The following is a 16,216-nucleotide window of genomic DNA, read 5'->3' as shown; positions in this document are numbered from 1 at the left end:
TGGTGTGCGGCACCATTGTACAAACTCGCTGCCCATCTGGGTGAGAAGGACTCCGTGCTCCCTCTGTGTTTCTCTCCATGAAGTAAGTCCCTCTTGTTGTAAGGCTCTTGGGAGGGCAGACATCCTTTTTGCTCAAGGCCCATGCACCAAATGAAGCCTGCAGAAAAACTGTCATGTGATGGATAGTGGTTGGATTTCAGTATTGTCATGTGTTCTATTTTTGGTTTTTAAGATCAACGTTTTGGGTTTAAGATCCCTTCATTAGCATACTTTTCCTAGAATTACCCCTCCAGGAAAGTTCTAAGTTTTCTTAAATGATTTTAATTTTTTCCTTTACACTCGGTTTAAATTTTTCTGTTAATTTCTGCTGTGCAGGAAAGTGATCCTGTCGCACACGCGTGCACACACGCACACAGACACACCCATATACATGCTTACATTTTCTCCCACTATCCTCTATCACGTTCCTTCGTGAGTGGCTGGATATTGTATCCCTGTGCGATCCAGTGGGCTCTCATCGCATAGCCAGTCCAGATGCAATTGTTTGCATCCCTAAAGCCCAGAGTCCCAGTGCATCCCACTTCCTCCCTGACCCCACTGGCAAGCACAAGTCTCTTCTGCAAGTCCTTGAGTTTCTGTTCCGTGGAAAGGATCATTTGTGCTGTGTTTTAGAGTCCAGATATAAGTGACATCATGTGGGGTTGGTGTTTCTCTTTCTGAGGGACTTTGCTTAGGATGAGCGCCTCTAGTTCCATCCACTCTGCTGCAAATGGCACTAATTCCTTCCTTTCACGGCTGAGGAGTACCGCATTGTGTATATATCCCACCTCTTGTTAACCCATTCATCTGTCGGTGGACGTTTAGGTGGTTTCCACGTCTTGGCTAGCGTGAGGAGTGCCGCACTGGACACTCGGCGCTGTCGTCAACGTCCATGGGTGCCTGTATCTTGTTCAAGGCAAGTCTTGTCCCCACATGCGCCCAAGAGTGGGATTTCTGGGCCACATGCTAGTTCTATATTTAGTTTTCCGAGGTCCCTGCATGGTGCTTTCCATAGCGGCTGTGCCAAGTTACATTCCTACCAACAGGGTGGGAGGGTACCCTCTTCTGCACACCCTCTCCAGCATTTGTAATTTCTAGCCTTACTAATGATGGCCCTTCTGACAGGTGCGAGGTGGTACTTCTTAGCAGCTTGGATTTGCCTTGTTCTAATCATTCATGGTGTTGAGCATGTTTTCGTGTGCCTGTTGGCCATCTGTCTATCTTCCTTGGGTGACTGTCTATTCAGTTCTCTTGCCCATTTTTCAAGTGGGTCGTTGTTTGTGTTTGCTGTTGATGGTGTCTTGTCTTAGGTTTAAGTCTTTAAGCCGTTTTGAGTTTCTTTTTGTGCACGGTTTGAGGGTGTTGTTTTCCAGTTTCCTGGATTTTCATGTGGCTGTCCAGCTTCCCAGCACCACGCGCTGAACAGACTGTCTTTTCCCCCCTTGACATTCTTGCCCCCTTTGTTGAAGAATAATTGACCGTCGGTTTGGGGTTTATTTCTGGGTTCTGTCTTCTGTTCCAGTGGTCTGTGTGTCGGTTTTGGTACCTTTGCCACACTGTCTTGCTTACCGTAGCTTTGTAATATTGACCGAAGTCTGGGAGAGGTGTGCCTCCTGCTTGGTTTTTGCTCCTCAGGATTGCCTTGGCCATTCCGGGCCTGTTTAGGTTCCGTGTAAATGTTTGGACGGTTTTGTTCTAGTTCTGCGAAAACGATCACGGATAGGGATGGCATTGCATCTGTAGATTGCTTTGCGTAGAACGGCCATTTTTAGGATATTCATTTTTTCCAAGCCAGGAGCGTGGCCTATGTCTGCCCTTCTTTGACTCCTCCTTAATTTCCTTGAGTCATGTTTTATTGCTCTCGGCGCAGAGGTCTTGCAGCTCCTGGCTCAGGTTGGTCCCCAGATGTTTAATGCTTTGGGTTCTTCCTTGGACCCCTGCTTGAGTGGCTAAGAGGAAGGCCATCCCCTCCCCTGGAGTGAACACTGGGGGAGGTGTCTCCTTGCAAGCCTGGGGAGAGCAGCCTTCCTCCTGTTCCTTGGCCCTCTGCAGCTACCCGTGTGCACTCCAGGGCCTTTGCCCATCCCCTTGTCTACCGCCTCTCCTTGTTTTGTCTTCCTTCTTTCGCGTTTACACAGGGTCATTTTTCTCATGCATCCTCCTCACCTGACAAAAAATAAAAAAGAACAAAGAGGAAAAGGGGAGAGCTCTAGTCCACCTAGAGGGACTCCACACTCATAAACCAATTGCCTCCCAAAGGCCCCACCTCCCGGTACCATCCCACTGGAAGTTGGGGTTCCAACATAGGATGCAATTAGGAGGGAACACAGAGGTGCACTCCATAAGCATGGTGGCTAATGCTCTTTATAGGCAGCAGGATTTGGCTAGGCTGTTCATGATACAATGCATGTAGCGGTGATATTCTCCAAGTTGGCCCTGTCCCATCATTTTTACATCATTTATCTTGATGCATTAGTATCGATAGTCACCAGCTTTTCAAAACATTTGTAGTATCTGACTAGAGGAAGATCGCCCCCCCACCCCACCCCCAAACAAAACAAATCCACCATAGGGCTTGGCCAAAGGAATGCCTGATCTACATGGCAAGTTGAATCTATATCCGAACTCAGTTAATTCTCCACTACTGAAATCAATAATTGGACATTGACAAGTTTCTTTTAGTTGCAAATTGAATGTGCCCCTCTTTGCCAGCAAACACCTACCAGTTCCTTCTTGGATAAATAGGCACGTCGTAAGTCTAATCTGTTTAAATGGATGAATCGTTGGTGCACCATCACTATCCCATCCAAAATGTTCTGAGATTTTTACTTGAGACATAAATTACCATGTGTGCTTTACAAAACATTCTGCTCCTTTTATGACTGGACTGGGACACTTCTGGCCGTACGTAACTTCTAGGGGAAAAGTTGTATCCTCCTCCTGAAAAACCGATTGCCCCCTTTGACATGCATGTCTAGAAATAGTCACAATGGTTTAATAGAAAAATTTGTCTTGAAACCCCTGTGCTCACGTTCCTAAGTAGGAGGAACTTTTCTTAAGGGCGCCGTTAATCCTTGGTGTGAATAATGGTCACAATATTCTTCCTCCTTTTCTTTCTCAAAGCCAGAAATTACAGAAATAATTACTGATTTTCTTTTTTTCTTTTTCTTTCTTCCTTTTTTTTTTTTTCTTTTTGGCAAAAGAAGAAAACTTTCCTCAGGTTGTATGTACGAGTAACTGTAGTAAGATACAAGCATGTGACAAATTGGAGACTTACTTGCAATGTGCATCAAAAATAGTAATTTTTGTGAGCAGCAAACTTGAATAGGACACTGCAGAATAGCAGTCGTCATGAAACATGAAAACATTCACCCTGGTTACAATAACCTTAAATCTCACGTTTTGAAATGGTTTGATTGGCAAATGTCTAGTGACTCAGGAAGAGTAGAAATGGAGGGGTAGTTCTTCCTTAAATTCTGCACATGCTGGCTTTTTGGCCTCTTCACCCTGCAAGGTTCACTCTCAACTCCTCCTGGGGGACAGGTCGTTCTCTCTCATAGGAAATTATTTTCTTAGTCAGAGGGTTCTGTGGGAGCCTGAGATTCCGTTTCGGAAATGACAAGGCTCCTCTGAAAAGCCAAGCTTGTCCATGGAAACACGCTCTCTGCCGGCAGCCGTTGGACCCATCCTGTGCAGGGGTTGACTTCCCTCTGAAAGTGGTACGATGACACGTCACCACGGTAATGTGCTTGTGCACTTCTTGCCTCATGGTCAGGCTGTCGCTCTGTGGCCTGAGAGGTTTGTACGTGGTGGCCAGTGTGACGCTCTCACTTCACGGCTCATGCTTTAGGAATGGGCAATCTCAATCACTGTTCCTAAGGTAAGTTTACATTGCTCCCCCGAGTGGCTGTTCCTTCAGATGGGCTCGCTCACTTTGTCTCCTGCATTTTTCCTTCTTGTGTTTTTCTTCTCATTTCTACCCCTCTGAGCTATCTCTAGAGTTATGCGTATAACTTCCGGGTTCGTTGTCTTAATTAATATGTCTGGTCCACCTGCCTCAGATTCATCACCCGTCATTGTTGTGACGCTTGGACTGTCACTTGGTTACCCCTCATGTGGGTCCTGTTTGCACTTCCTCACCTTCAACAGGACTGAGTATCAGAGGAGATGAAAATAGGTACTGTCCATGAGCTGCGAAGCATCGTTCCCATGAAGATGCTGGGGAATAAGCTTCCACCCTTCCCGACTTGAGGCATCCATTTACCCCCTTTGGTTTTCAGCCACCACTGACTGTCTAGCTTACTCTTGCCATCACTCAAGGCTGAACGCATACGGAGCATTGACGAGGCACCCGTCCTTCCTTTTTCTAAAATGTTACCCGTACTTCATGAAGTCGTCCTCATAACATCATACTAAAAGTCAGCCTTCTAGAATACCATTTCCACCTCGTAGAACAGGGCATCGAGGCCCTTAGGGATCTACAACCCTTTCCCCAGGTTCATGATTCTTCTGAATGTGTTTGAACCAGACCATCAGGCACGATCACTCTTACTTTGCTGTGTTTCTAGAAGGTCTCAGTTAAACAAAGGTGGTTGTTCAAAAATCCTGTCTGTTGGTTGTTTTAAGCTGCATGATCCTTCTAAGTCTGACCTTGATCCAGGCAGCACTCCTGGGCAGCTGGTGAGCCAGGGGACCAAAAGATTAAATGGAATAAATGAGTACAAATTTCCCTACGGTCTTCTGACAGCAAGATGTCAGCAGTCCTCCCTGTTGTGATAGATTGCATAGGATGCTGCTTCCGGATCCAAAGGAACAATCGACAGACGTCACAACGATCCACCTCTGGCTGCATCAGAAAGTTATGCTCCTGGCGCCACCAGCGAGTGCACCCCGCTAATGGGTCGGGGACAGGTACGTGGAGATTTTCTCCTTCGGTGCATGCAAGAATAATTTTTCTTTAGGGTCCCCTGTATACGAATGAACTCGGAAGTATTTTGTGGTATCCTTTGTGCGTGCATGCGTGCGTGCGTGCGTGCGTGTGTGTCCAAGTTGAAACATACTTAGTCAGGTGGTAGTGTTTATATACCTGTGGAAATAAAACGACTTTGAAATCTCAACAGCCGGTTGATGTTGGAGGGTGAAGATGATCTCTAGCCAGGGTGTCGATGACGGCTGGCTTTTGGACATTAGCTGCTGTGTCTCCCTCAGGGAAGCCGTGTTTCCAGGTGTCTTTAAATTATTAGACATTGTTTCGACCTGGATTATGTGGACAAAGAAGTCCAACAGATGACACAGACGGTTCCCGAATCCCACCGCTCCAGGTCCAGCCATTGACAGTGTATCACATGCTGGTGGTACCTTTATTCCAATTAGCAGAACACTAATAGTTTGCCTTAGGAGTCATACTTGGTGCTCTTATAAGCTCTGCCCTTTGACAGATGTGCAATGTGATTTCTCACCATTATAGCACAGAGAAATCCGTACCCGAATGCTCCCTGGCCTGTTTCTCCCAGGAGTCCCAAGATGGGCATCATGCAAAAGGCCTTGATGAATGTGGTGATGAATGAGAGGACTGGCAAAATGAAATGCCAAAGAAACTCCGAGTGAGCTACTCTTTAGCCGCAGAGTGGAGTTAAAGCTCGAAATACGTTAGGGTATGGGTGGACCGAACACTACAAAAAGCTATTGTGGTGAGTGAAATAAGGCAGGTGCACAGCAAGACAGATACCGTGTAATACTACTTGTGTAGGCACGTTCATATAGCAGAAGCAGGAATTACCAAGGCCTGGTGGCCAGGGGAAGGTGAGTTGTGATGGGTCATGTCGGGTAGGATGACAAAGGTGTGGGTGTAGGTAGTGTTGATGGGTAGAAAAGCGTGTGGAAGTCAAAAAGGCTACGGAACTGTATAGTTAACAGTTATGCAAAGGATAAATATTATACCTGTGCCATCACACTGTGCTGAGCAGAAGCAGGGCATGTGACCGTGTGGAGATGAAAAATGGTCTTGGAACATTCCAAGAAGTAGCGGGAGTCGCCACGGGATTTAAAATAGGCTGGAGGAGTCATTGGACTCTGTCCTTGAAACATGGCATGACTTGTTTTTGTTTTGTTATGTGTGTGTGGCCACACCTGTGGCATATGGAAGTTCCCAGGGGAGGGGTTCACCCAGAGCTGTACCCCAGCCATGGCACCACCGGATCCAGGCCACATGTGCACACTACGCCACAGCATGCAGCAACCCTGGATCCTTAGGCCCCTGAGGGAAGCTAGGGAGCGACCCTGCCTCCTCACAGAGACAGCTTCGGGTCCTTAACGCACGGAGCCACAGCGGGAGGTTCCCCAGAACATGAATTTGGAATTTACCTCTTTTCAAATTGCCTACATTGAATTGAGTATGTTGGCTTTGGCTAGGAAGCTTAAAGCTCCCCTTCTCATGATGTCAAGGAACCTCCCCTTGGCCAGCCTCATCCCACCAGAGTGGTCAGCCAACAGCATGTGTGCCCATGCTTCAAAATCACCCTCATCCTTACTCTCCCTCCCTGGGTTCACACACCACTCCCCAACAATGCTGCCTGAATAGTTCCTGAGCAGCGTCACCAATATCATGACCCTTCCATCTGTGTCCTCCTAGAAGAAACCCCGGGCTCCCATGAAAGGCTGCCCAGCACCGCAGGAGGAATAGAGGCTCCAAGTGGCTGCACAGTAAGTGCCTTGTCTTATCTGAGATAAAAGCATAACTTCATTTCCTCAATTTTTCTTTTATCCTCTCTCTCTCTCTCTGTCTCTCTCTGTCTCTCTCTGTCTCTCTCTGTCTCCCTCTCTCTCTCTGGTTTTGGTTTTGGTTTTGGTTTTTAATGGCTGCACCTGCTGCACATGGAGTTTCCCAGGCTAGGGGTCTAATCAGAACTACAGCTGCCGGCATATACCACAGCCACAGCAAGTCACGATGTGAGCCGAGTCGGTGACCTACAGCACAGCGCATGGCAACACCAGATCCTTAACCCACTGAGCGAGTCCAGGGATCAAACCTGCAGCCTCATGCTTTCTAGTCAGTTTTGGTTCCGCCATGCCACAACGGGAGCTCCAATTTCCTCCTTTTGTCTGTCAGTTTCAACTATGCAAATCTACACTGTTCAAATCAGTGGAGACCTACATTTTTCCTGGGTTGGACGAGTGTTGACAGAATGTCTCTCCCAATGCATGACTGATTGAAAAATTGACAGCAGCCTCTAGAAACTGGAAGTGCGGCTGAGAGCAATGTTACCAGCAGAGAATTGCCCTCCTTGCAAGAGAATTTGGTGGGTTTTGGTCAAAGTACACATAAGAATTCCTACAGGAAGATTTGAAGCCTTTGTCCAGGATGACCTCTGTGTTTTCTTTGGGACCGTGGACTCGAGGAGTGTTTCCCTTTTGGGTTTTGCTGGGCAGAAAGACCATGAAAATTCTCATGTCCATAGAGACCAGGAAGCTTAGATTCTCACACTGTTTTCTTGCACTAGATGCCGGCCGATGACGCAACTAATAATAATGGCATGGCTTTGGAGCGCCCCACTCCAGTGACAAACAATCGGGGTGAAGAAGAAGAAGGTGGGTCTTCCTTGCGGGCATTGGTTGGAGAGCAGCCAGATCCTGGGTTCCTTTTGGAAAGGGGGTAGTCTGGGATGTGGAGCAGGCAGCTCTTTCCCAGTCATAGTGATGCCCTGGTGGCACCTGCCCTGGACACAAGTCTCTTGTGTTGATTCCTTGGGTTGTGACACATTCCGAGGGACAGGGAGTGAGGTCCATGTGTGAGCACATGTGGTGTAAGTATCTGTTTCCTCATGAGCTCTCTCCTATTTATACAGAAAATACACCGCTCAACGTTCCTTAAGAAACATCCCATCACCTCTGCGTACCACCCCTATAGGCATGCATTCGCCCCTCACCACTGCTGTCCCCACGTTGGCTTAATTTTCCCGTTGCTCAGGTGGAGATGGTGCAGAGAGAGTTGGCCCAAGCTCTTGACCTCCTACATGGGAAAGCCAAAGTGGGACCCAGGCTGGGTTCCCTATGGGGACGCTCTGGACCCCTGACCTGCACCTCTCCCTCAGCCAGGACTTGGTCGTTCGTGGGGAGCACGGAGCGGGGAGGGTCCCTGCTCCGTGTCTATGCCCGGGAATTCCAGGGTCTCCAGAGGGCCTGTCGATGCTGTGCATTTTAAAAGGTCCCTGTCAGTGCTGCGGTCATTGCTTCAACATGGCCAAAGCAGATGGGAATCGGCGAGGCGTATGCTTGTATTGGACAGTGTCACTGTCATTCTCACACTTGACCACCCTAGGTAGCACACACCCAGGCGACCTTGCAAGTAAGAGCTCACAGTTCACCCTCATCCTTAGCCTGGTGTGCGGCACCATTGTACAAACTCGCTGCCCATCTGGGTGAGAAGGACTCCGTGCTCCCTCTGTGTTTCTCTCCATGAAGTAAGTCCCTCTTGTTGTAAGGCTCTTGGGAGGGCAGACATCCTTTTTGCTCAAGGCCCATGCACCAAATGAAGCCTGCAGAAAAACTGTCATGTGATGGATAGTGGTTGGATTTCAGTATTGTCATGTGTTCTATTTTTGGTTTTTAAGATCAACGTTTTGGGTTTAAGATCCCTTCATTAGCATACTTTTCCTAGAATTACCCCTCCAGGAAAGTTCTAAGTTTTCTTAAATGATTTTAATTTTTTCCTTTACACTCGGTTTAAATTTTTCTGTTAATTTCTGCTGTGCAGGAAAGTGATCCTGTCGCACACGCGTGCACACACGCACACAGACACACCCATATACATGCTTACATTTTCTCCCACTATCCTCTATCACGTTCCTTCGTGAGTGGCTGGATATTGTATCCCTGTGCGATCCAGTGGGCTCTCATCGCATAGCCAGTCCAGATGCAATTGTTTGCATCCCTAAAGCCCAGAGTCCCAGTGCATCCCACTTCCTCCCTGACCCCACTGGCAAGCACAAGTCTCTTCTGCAAGTCCTTGAGTTTCTGTTCCGTGGAAAGGATCATTTGTGCTGTGTTTTAGAGTCCAGATATAAGTGACATCATGTGGGGTTGGTGTTTCTCTTTCTGAGGGACTTTGCTTAGGATGAGCGCCTCTAGTTCCATCCACTCTGCTGCAAATGGCACTAATTCCTTCCTTTCACGGCTGAGGAGTACCGCATTGTGTATATATCCCACCTCTTGTTAACCCATTCATCTGTCGGTGGACGTTTAGGTGGTTTCCACGTCTTGGCTAGCGTGAGGAGTGCCGCACTGGACACTCGGCGCTGTCGTCAACGTCCATGGGTGCCTGTATCTTGTTCAAGGCAAGTCTTGTCCCCACATGCGCCCAAGAGTGGGATTTCTGGGCCACATGCTAGTTCTATATTTAGTTTTCCGAGGTCCCTGCATGGTGCTTTCCATAGCGGCTGTGCCAAGTTACATTCCTACCAACAGGGTGGGAGGGTACCCTCTTCTGCACACCCTCTCCAGCATTTGTAATTTCTAGCCTTACTAATGATGGCCCTTCTGACAGGTGCGAGGTGGTACTTCTTAGCAGCTTGGATTTGCCTTGTTCTAATCATTCATGGTGTTGAGCATGTTTTCGTGTGCCTGTTGGCCATCTGTCTATCTTCCTTGGGTGACTGTCTATTCAGTTCTCTTGCCCATTTTTCAAGTGGGTCGTTGTTTGTGTTTGCTGTTGATGGTGTCTTGTCTTAGGTTTAAGTCTTTAAGCCGTTTTGAGTTTCTTTTTGTGCACGGTTTGAGGGTGTTGTTTTCCAGTTTCCTGGATTTTCATGTGGCTGTCCAGCTTCCCAGCACCACGCGCTGAACAGACTGTCTTTTCCCCCCTTGACATTCTTGCCCCCTTTGTTGAAGAATAATTGACCGTCGGTTTGGGGTTTATTTCTGGGTTCTGTCTTCTGTTCCAGTGGTCTGTGTGTCGGTTTTGGTACCTTTGCCACACTGTCTTGCTTACCGTAGCTTTGTAATATTGACCGAAGTCTGGGAGAGGTGTGCCTCCTGCTTGGTTTTTGCTCCTCAGGATTGCCTTGGCCATTCCGGGCCTGTTTAGGTTCCGTGTAAATGTTTGGACGGTTTTGTTCTAGTTCTGTGAAAACGATCACGGATAGGGATGGCATTGCATCTGTAGATTGCTTTGCGTAGAACGGCCATTTTTAGGATATTCATTTTTTCCAAGCCAGGAGCGTGGCCTATGTCTGCCCTTCTTTGACTCCTCCTTAATTTCCTTGAGTCATGTTTTATTGCTCTCGGCGCAGAGGTCTTGCAGCTCCTGGCTCAGGTTGGTCCCCAGATGTTTAATGCTTTGGGTTCTTCCTTGGACCCCTGCTTGAGTGGCTAAGAGGAAGGCCATCCCCTCCCCTGGAGTGAACACTGGGGGAGGTGTCTCCTTGCAAGCCTGGGGAGAGCAGCCTTCCTCCTGTTCCTTGGCCCTCTGCAGCTACCCGTGTGCACTCCAGGGCCTTTGCCCATCCCCTTGTCTACCGCCTCTCCTTGTTTTGTCTTCCTTCTTTCGCGTTTACACAGGGTCATTTTTCTCATGCATCCTCCTCACCTGACAAAAAATAAAAAAGAACAAAGAGGAAAAGGGGAGAGCTCTAGTCCACCTAGAGGGACTCCACACTCATAAACCAATTGCCTCCCAAAGGCCCCACCTCCCGGTACCATCCCACTGGAAGTTGGGGTTCCAACATAGGATGCAATTAGGAGGGAACACAGAGGTGCACTCCATAAGCATGGTGGCTAATGCTCTTTATAGGCAGCAGGATTTGGCTAGGCTGTTCATGATACAATGCATGTAGCGGTGATATTCTCCAAGTTGGCCCTGTCCCATCATTTTTACATCATTTATCTTGATGCATTAGTATCGATAGTCACCAGCTTTTCAAAACATTTGTAGTATCTGACTAGAGGAAGATCGCCCCCCCACCCCACCCCCAAACAAAACAAATCCACCATAGGGCTTGGCCAAAGGAATGCCTGATCTACATGGCAAGTTGAATCTATATCCGAACTCAGTTAATTCTCCACTACTGAAATCAATAATTGGACATTGACAAGTTTCTTTTAGTTGCAAATTGAATGTGCCCCTCTTTGCCAGCAAACACCTACCAGTTCCTTCTTGGATAAATAGGCACGTCGTAAGTCTAATCTGTTTAAATGGATGAATCGTTGGTGCACCATCACTATCCCATCCAAAATGTTCTGAGATTTTTACTTGAGACATAAATTACCATGTGTGCTTTACAAAACATTCTGCTCCTTTTATGACTGGACTGGGACACTTCTGGCCGTACGTAACTTCTAGGGGAAAAGTTGTATCCTCCTCCTGAAAAACCGATTGCCCCCTTTGACATGCATGTCTAGAAATAGTCACAATGGTTTAATAGAAAAATTTGTCTTGAAACCCCTGTGCTCACGTTCCTAAGTAGGAGGAACTTTTCTTAAGGGCGCCGTTAATCCTTGGTGTGAATAATGGTCACAATATTCTTCCTCCTTTTCTTTCTCAAAGCCAGAAATTACAGAAATAATTACTGATTTTCTTTTTTTCTTTTTCTTTCTTCCTTTTTTTTTTTTTCTTTTTGGCAAAAGAAGAAAACTTTCCTCAGGTTGTATGTACGAGTAACTGTAGTAAGATACAAGCATGTGACAAATTGGAGACTTACTTGCAATGTGCATCAAAAATAGTAATTTTTGTGAGCAGCAAACTTGAATAGGACACTGCAGAATAGCAGTCGTCATGAAACATGAAAACATTCACCCTGGTTACAATAACCTTAAATCTCACGTTTTGAAATGGTTTGATTGGCAAATGTCTAGTGACTCAGGAAGAGTAGAAATGGAGGGGTAGTTCTTCCTTAAATTCTGCACATGCTGGCTTTTTGGCCTCTTCACCCTGCAAGGTTCACTCTCAACTCCTCCTGGGGGACAGGTCGTTCTCTCTCATAGGAAATTATTTTCTTAGTCAGAGGGTTCTGTGGGAGCCTGAGATTCCGTTTCGGAAATGACAAGGCTCCTCTGAAAAGCCAAGCTTGTCCATGGAAACACGCTCTCTGCCAGCAGCCGTTGGACCCATCCTGTGCAGGGGTTGACTTCCCTCTGAAAGTGGTACGATGACACGTCACCACGGTAATGTGCTTGTGCACTTCTTGCCTCATGGTCAGGCTGTCGCTCTGTGGCCTGAGAGGTTTGTACGTGGTGGCCAGTGTGACGCTCTCACTTCACGGCTCATGCTTTAGGAATGGGCAATCTCAATCACTGTTCCTAAGGTAAGTTTACATTGCTCCCCCGAGTGGCTGTTCCTTCAGATGGGCTCGCTCACTTTGTCTCCTGCATTTTTCCTTCTTGTGTTTTTCTTCTCATTTCTACCCCTCTGAGCTATCTCTAGAGTTATGCGTATAACTTCCGGGTTCGTTGTCTTAATTAATATGTCTGGTCCACCTGCCTCAGATTCATCACCCGTCATTGTTGTGACGCTTGGACTGTCACTTGGTTACCCCTCATGTGGGTCCTGTTTGCACTTCCTCACCTTCAACAGGACTGAGTATCAGAGGAGATGAAAATAGGTACTGTCCATGAGCTGCGAAGCATCGTTCCCATGAAGATGCTGGGGAATAAGCTTCCACCCTTCCCGACTTGAGGCATCCATTTACCCCCTTTGGTTTTCAGCCACCACTGACTGTCTAGCTTACTCTTGCCATCACTCAAGGCTGAACGCATACGGAGCATTGACGAGGCACCCGTCCTTCCTTTTTCTAAAATGTTACCCGTACTTCATGAAGTCGTCCTCATAACATCATACTAAAAGTCAGCCTTCTAGAATACCATTTCCACCTCGTAGAACAGGGCATCGAGGCCCTTAGGGATCTACAACCCTTTCCCCAGGTTCATGATTCTTCTGAATGTGTTTGAACCAGACCATCAGGCACGATCACTCTTACTTGGCTCTGTTTCTAGAAGGTCTCAGTTAAACAAAGGTGGTTGTTCAAAAATCCTGTCTGTTGGTTGTTTTAAACTGCATGATCCTTCTAAGTCTGACCTTGATCCAGGCAGCACTCCTGGGCAGCTGGTGAGCCAGGGGACCAAAAGATTAAATGGAATAAATGAGTACAAATTTCCCTACGGTCTTCTGACAGCAAGATGTCAGCAGTCCTCCCTGTTGTGATAGATTGCATAGGATGCTGCTTCCGGATCCAAAGGAACAATCGACAGATGTCACAAAGATCCACCTCTGGCTGCATCAGAAAGTTATGCTCCTGGCGCCACCAGCGAGTGCACCCCGCTAATGGGTCGGGGACAGGTACATGGAGATTTTCTCCTTCGGTGCATGCAAGAATAATTTTTCTTTAGGGTCCCCTGTATACGAATGAACTCGGAAGTATTTTGTGGTATCCTTTGTGCGTGCATGCGTGTGTGCGTGCGTGCGTGTGTGTCCAAGTTGAAACATACTTAGTCAGGTGGTAGTGTTTATATACCTGTGGAAATAAAACGACTTTGAAATCTCAACAGCCGGTTGATGTTGGAGGGTGAAGATGATCTCTAGCCAGGGTGTCGATGACGGCTGGCTTTTGGACATTAGCTGCTGTGTCTCCCTCAGGGAAGCCGTGTTTCCAGGTGTCTTTAAATTATTAGACATTGTTTCGACCTGGATTATGTGGACAAAGAAGTCCAACAGATGACACAGACGGTTCCCGAATCCCACCGCTCCAGGTCCAGCCATTGACAGTGTATCACATGCTGGTGGTACCTTTATTCCAATTAGCAGAACACTAATAGTTTGCCTTAGGAGTCATACTTGGTGCTCTTATAAGCTCTGCCCTTTGACAGATGTGCAATGTGATTTCTCACCATTATAGCACAGAGAAATCCGTACCCGAATGCTCCCTGGCCTGTTTCTCCCAGGAGTCCCAAGATGGGCATCATGCAAAAGGCCTTGTTGAATGTGGTGATGAATGAGAGGACTGGCAAAATGAAATGCCAAAGAAACTCCGAGTGAGCTACTCTTTAGCCGCAGAGTGGAGTTAAAGCTCGAAATACGTTAGGGTATGGGTGGACCGAACACTACAAAAAGCTATTGTGGTGAGTGAAATAAGGCAGGTGCACAGCAAGACAGATACCGTGTAATACTACTTGTGTAGGCACGTTCATATAGCAGAAGCAGGAATTACCAAGGCCTGGTGGCCAGGGGAAGGTGAGTTGTGATGGGTCATGTCGGGTAGGATGACAAAGGTGTGGGTGTAGGTAGTGTTGATGGGTAGAAAAGCGTGTGGAAGTCAAAAAGGCTACGGAACTGTATAGTTAACAGTTATGCAAAGGATAAATATTATACCTGTGCCATCACACTGTGCTGAGCAGAAGCAGGGCATGTGACCGTGTGGAGATGAAAAATGGTCTTGGAACATTCCAAGAAGTAGCGGGAGTCGCCACGGGATTTAAAATAGGCTGGAGGAGTCATTGGACTCTGTCCTTGAAACATGGCATGACTTGTTTTTGTTTTGTTATGTGTGTGTGGCCACACCTGTGGCATATGGAAGTTCCCAGGGGAGGGGTTCACCCAGAGCTGTACCCCAGCCATGGCACCACCGGATCCAGGCCACATGTGCACACTACGCCACAGCATGCAGCAACCCTGGATCCTTAGGCCCCTGAGGGAAGCTAGGGAGCGACCCTGCCTCCTCACAGAGACAGCTTCGGGTCCTTAACGCACGGAGCCACAGCGGGAGGTTCCCCAGAACATGAATTTGGAATTTACCTCTTTTCAAATTGCCTACATTGAATTGAGTATGTTGGCTTTGGCTAGGAAGCTTAAAGCTCCCCTTCTCATGATGTCAAGGAACCTCCCCTTGGCCAGCCTCATCCCACCAGAGTGGTCAGCCAACAGCATGTGTGCCCATGCTTCAAAATCACCCTCATCCTTACTCTCCCTCCCTGGGTTCACACACCACTCCCCAACAATGCTGCCTGAATAGTTCCTGAGCAGCGTCACCAATATCATGACCCTTCCATCTGTGTCCTCCTAGAAGAAACCCCGGGCTCCCATGAAAGGCTGCCCAGCACCGCAGGAGGAATAGAGGCTCCAAGTGGCTGCACAGTAAGTGCCTTGTCTTATCTGAGATAAAAGCATAACTTCATTTCCTCAATTTTTCTTTTATCCTCTCTCTCTCTCTCTCTCTCTGTCTCTCTCTGTCTCTCTCTGTCTCCCTCTCTCTCTCTGGTTTTGGTTTTGGTTTTGGTTTTTAATGGCTGCACCTGCTGCACATGGAGTTTCCCAGGCTAGGGGTCTAATCAGAACTACAGCTGCCGGCATATACCACAGCCACAGCAAGTCACGATGTGAGCCGAGTCGGTGACCTACAGCACAGCGCATGGCAACACCAGATCCTTAACCCACTGAGCGAGTCCAGGGATCAAACCTGCAGCCTCATGCTTTCTAGTCAGTTTTGGTTCCGCCGTGCCACAACGGGAACTCCAATTTCCTCCTTTTGTCTGTCAGTTTCAACTATGCAAGTCTACACTGTTCAAATCAGTGGAGACCTACATTTTTCCTGGGTTGGACGAGTGTTGACGGAATGTCTCTCCCAATGCATGACTGATTGAAAAATTGACAGCAGCCTCTAGAAACTGGAAGTGCGGCTGAGAGCAATGTTACCAGCAGAGAATTGCCCTCCTTGCAAGAGAATTTGGTGGGTTTGGGTCAAAGTACACATAAGAATTCCTACAGGAAGATTTGAAGCCTTTGTCCAGGATGACCTCTGTGTTTTCTTTGGGACCGTGGACTCGAGGAGTGTTTCCCTTTTGGGTTTTGCTGGGCAGAAAGACCATGAAAATTCTCATGTCCATAGAGACCAGGAAGCTTAGATTCTCACACTGTTTTCTTGCACTAGATGCCGGCCGATGACGCAACTAATAATAATGGCATGGCTTTGGAGCGCCCCACTCCAGTGACAAACAATCGGGGTGAAGAAGAAGAAGGTGGGTCTTCCTTGCGGGCATTGGTTGGAGAGCAGCCAGATCCTGGGTTCCTTTTGGAAAGGGGGTAGTCTGGGATGTGGAGCAGGCAGCTCTTTCCCAGTCATAGTGATGCCCTGGTGGCACCTGCCCTGGACACAAGTCTCTTGTGTTGATTCCTTGGGTTGTGACACATTCCGAG

At 47.6% G+C, this 16,216-nt stretch overlaps 1 protein-coding gene and 1 long non-coding RNA gene across 39 annotated transcripts in view; one reads left to right on the top strand and one right to left on the bottom strand.

Moving 5' to 3' along the window:
- The window catches only part of LOC110260108 (uncharacterized), a 139,709-nt gene that overhangs the window by 109,484 nt on the left and 14,009 nt on the right, over window positions 1-16,216 (top strand). For 29 of the 38 annotated variants that reach the window (XR_014840451.1, XR_014840453.1, XR_014840450.1 and 26 more), the window contains 6 exons: window positions 4,819-4,950; window positions 6,671-6,741; window positions 7,539-7,626; window positions 13,235-13,366; window positions 15,087-15,157; window positions 15,951-16,038. Coding sequence is in view for 29 of the 38 variants with exons in the window: in XM_085017202.1 (XP_084873328.1) it covers window positions 4,819-4,950; window positions 6,671-6,741; window positions 7,539-7,626; window positions 13,235-13,366; window positions 15,087-15,157; window positions 15,951-16,038 (582 nt within the window). In the remaining 9 variants the exon portion in view is untranslated. Of the gene's footprint in view, window positions 1-3,242; window positions 3,515-4,818; window positions 4,951-6,670; window positions 6,742-7,538; window positions 7,627-11,658; window positions 11,931-13,234; window positions 13,367-15,086; window positions 15,158-15,950; window positions 16,039-16,216 lie in introns of those variants that run through there. The other 9 variants (XR_014840454.1, XR_014840455.1, XM_085017225.1 and 6 more) reach the window with 3 other exon arrangements.
- On the bottom strand, window positions 350-3,244 carry LOC146404468 (uncharacterized). Its single transcript, XR_014840463.1, has 2 exons — window positions 2,763-3,244; window positions 350-2,205 (listed from the first exon to the last, which is right to left on the bottom strand). It is a non-coding gene; the product is annotated as an uncharacterized LOC146404468 (long non-coding RNA).

This window comes from Sus scrofa, chromosome 3 (assembly GCF_054392235.1).
Source record: "Sus scrofa isolate SSC_HxYL_T2T_F1_AM1 chromosome 3, Sscrofa_HxYL_maternal_Yorkshire_Landrace_v2.0, whole genome shotgun sequence".
Classification (NCBI taxonomy): domain Eukaryota; kingdom Metazoa; phylum Chordata; class Mammalia; order Artiodactyla; family Suidae; genus Sus; species Sus scrofa.
This window is presented reverse-complemented; position numbering and strand designations above follow the sequence as displayed.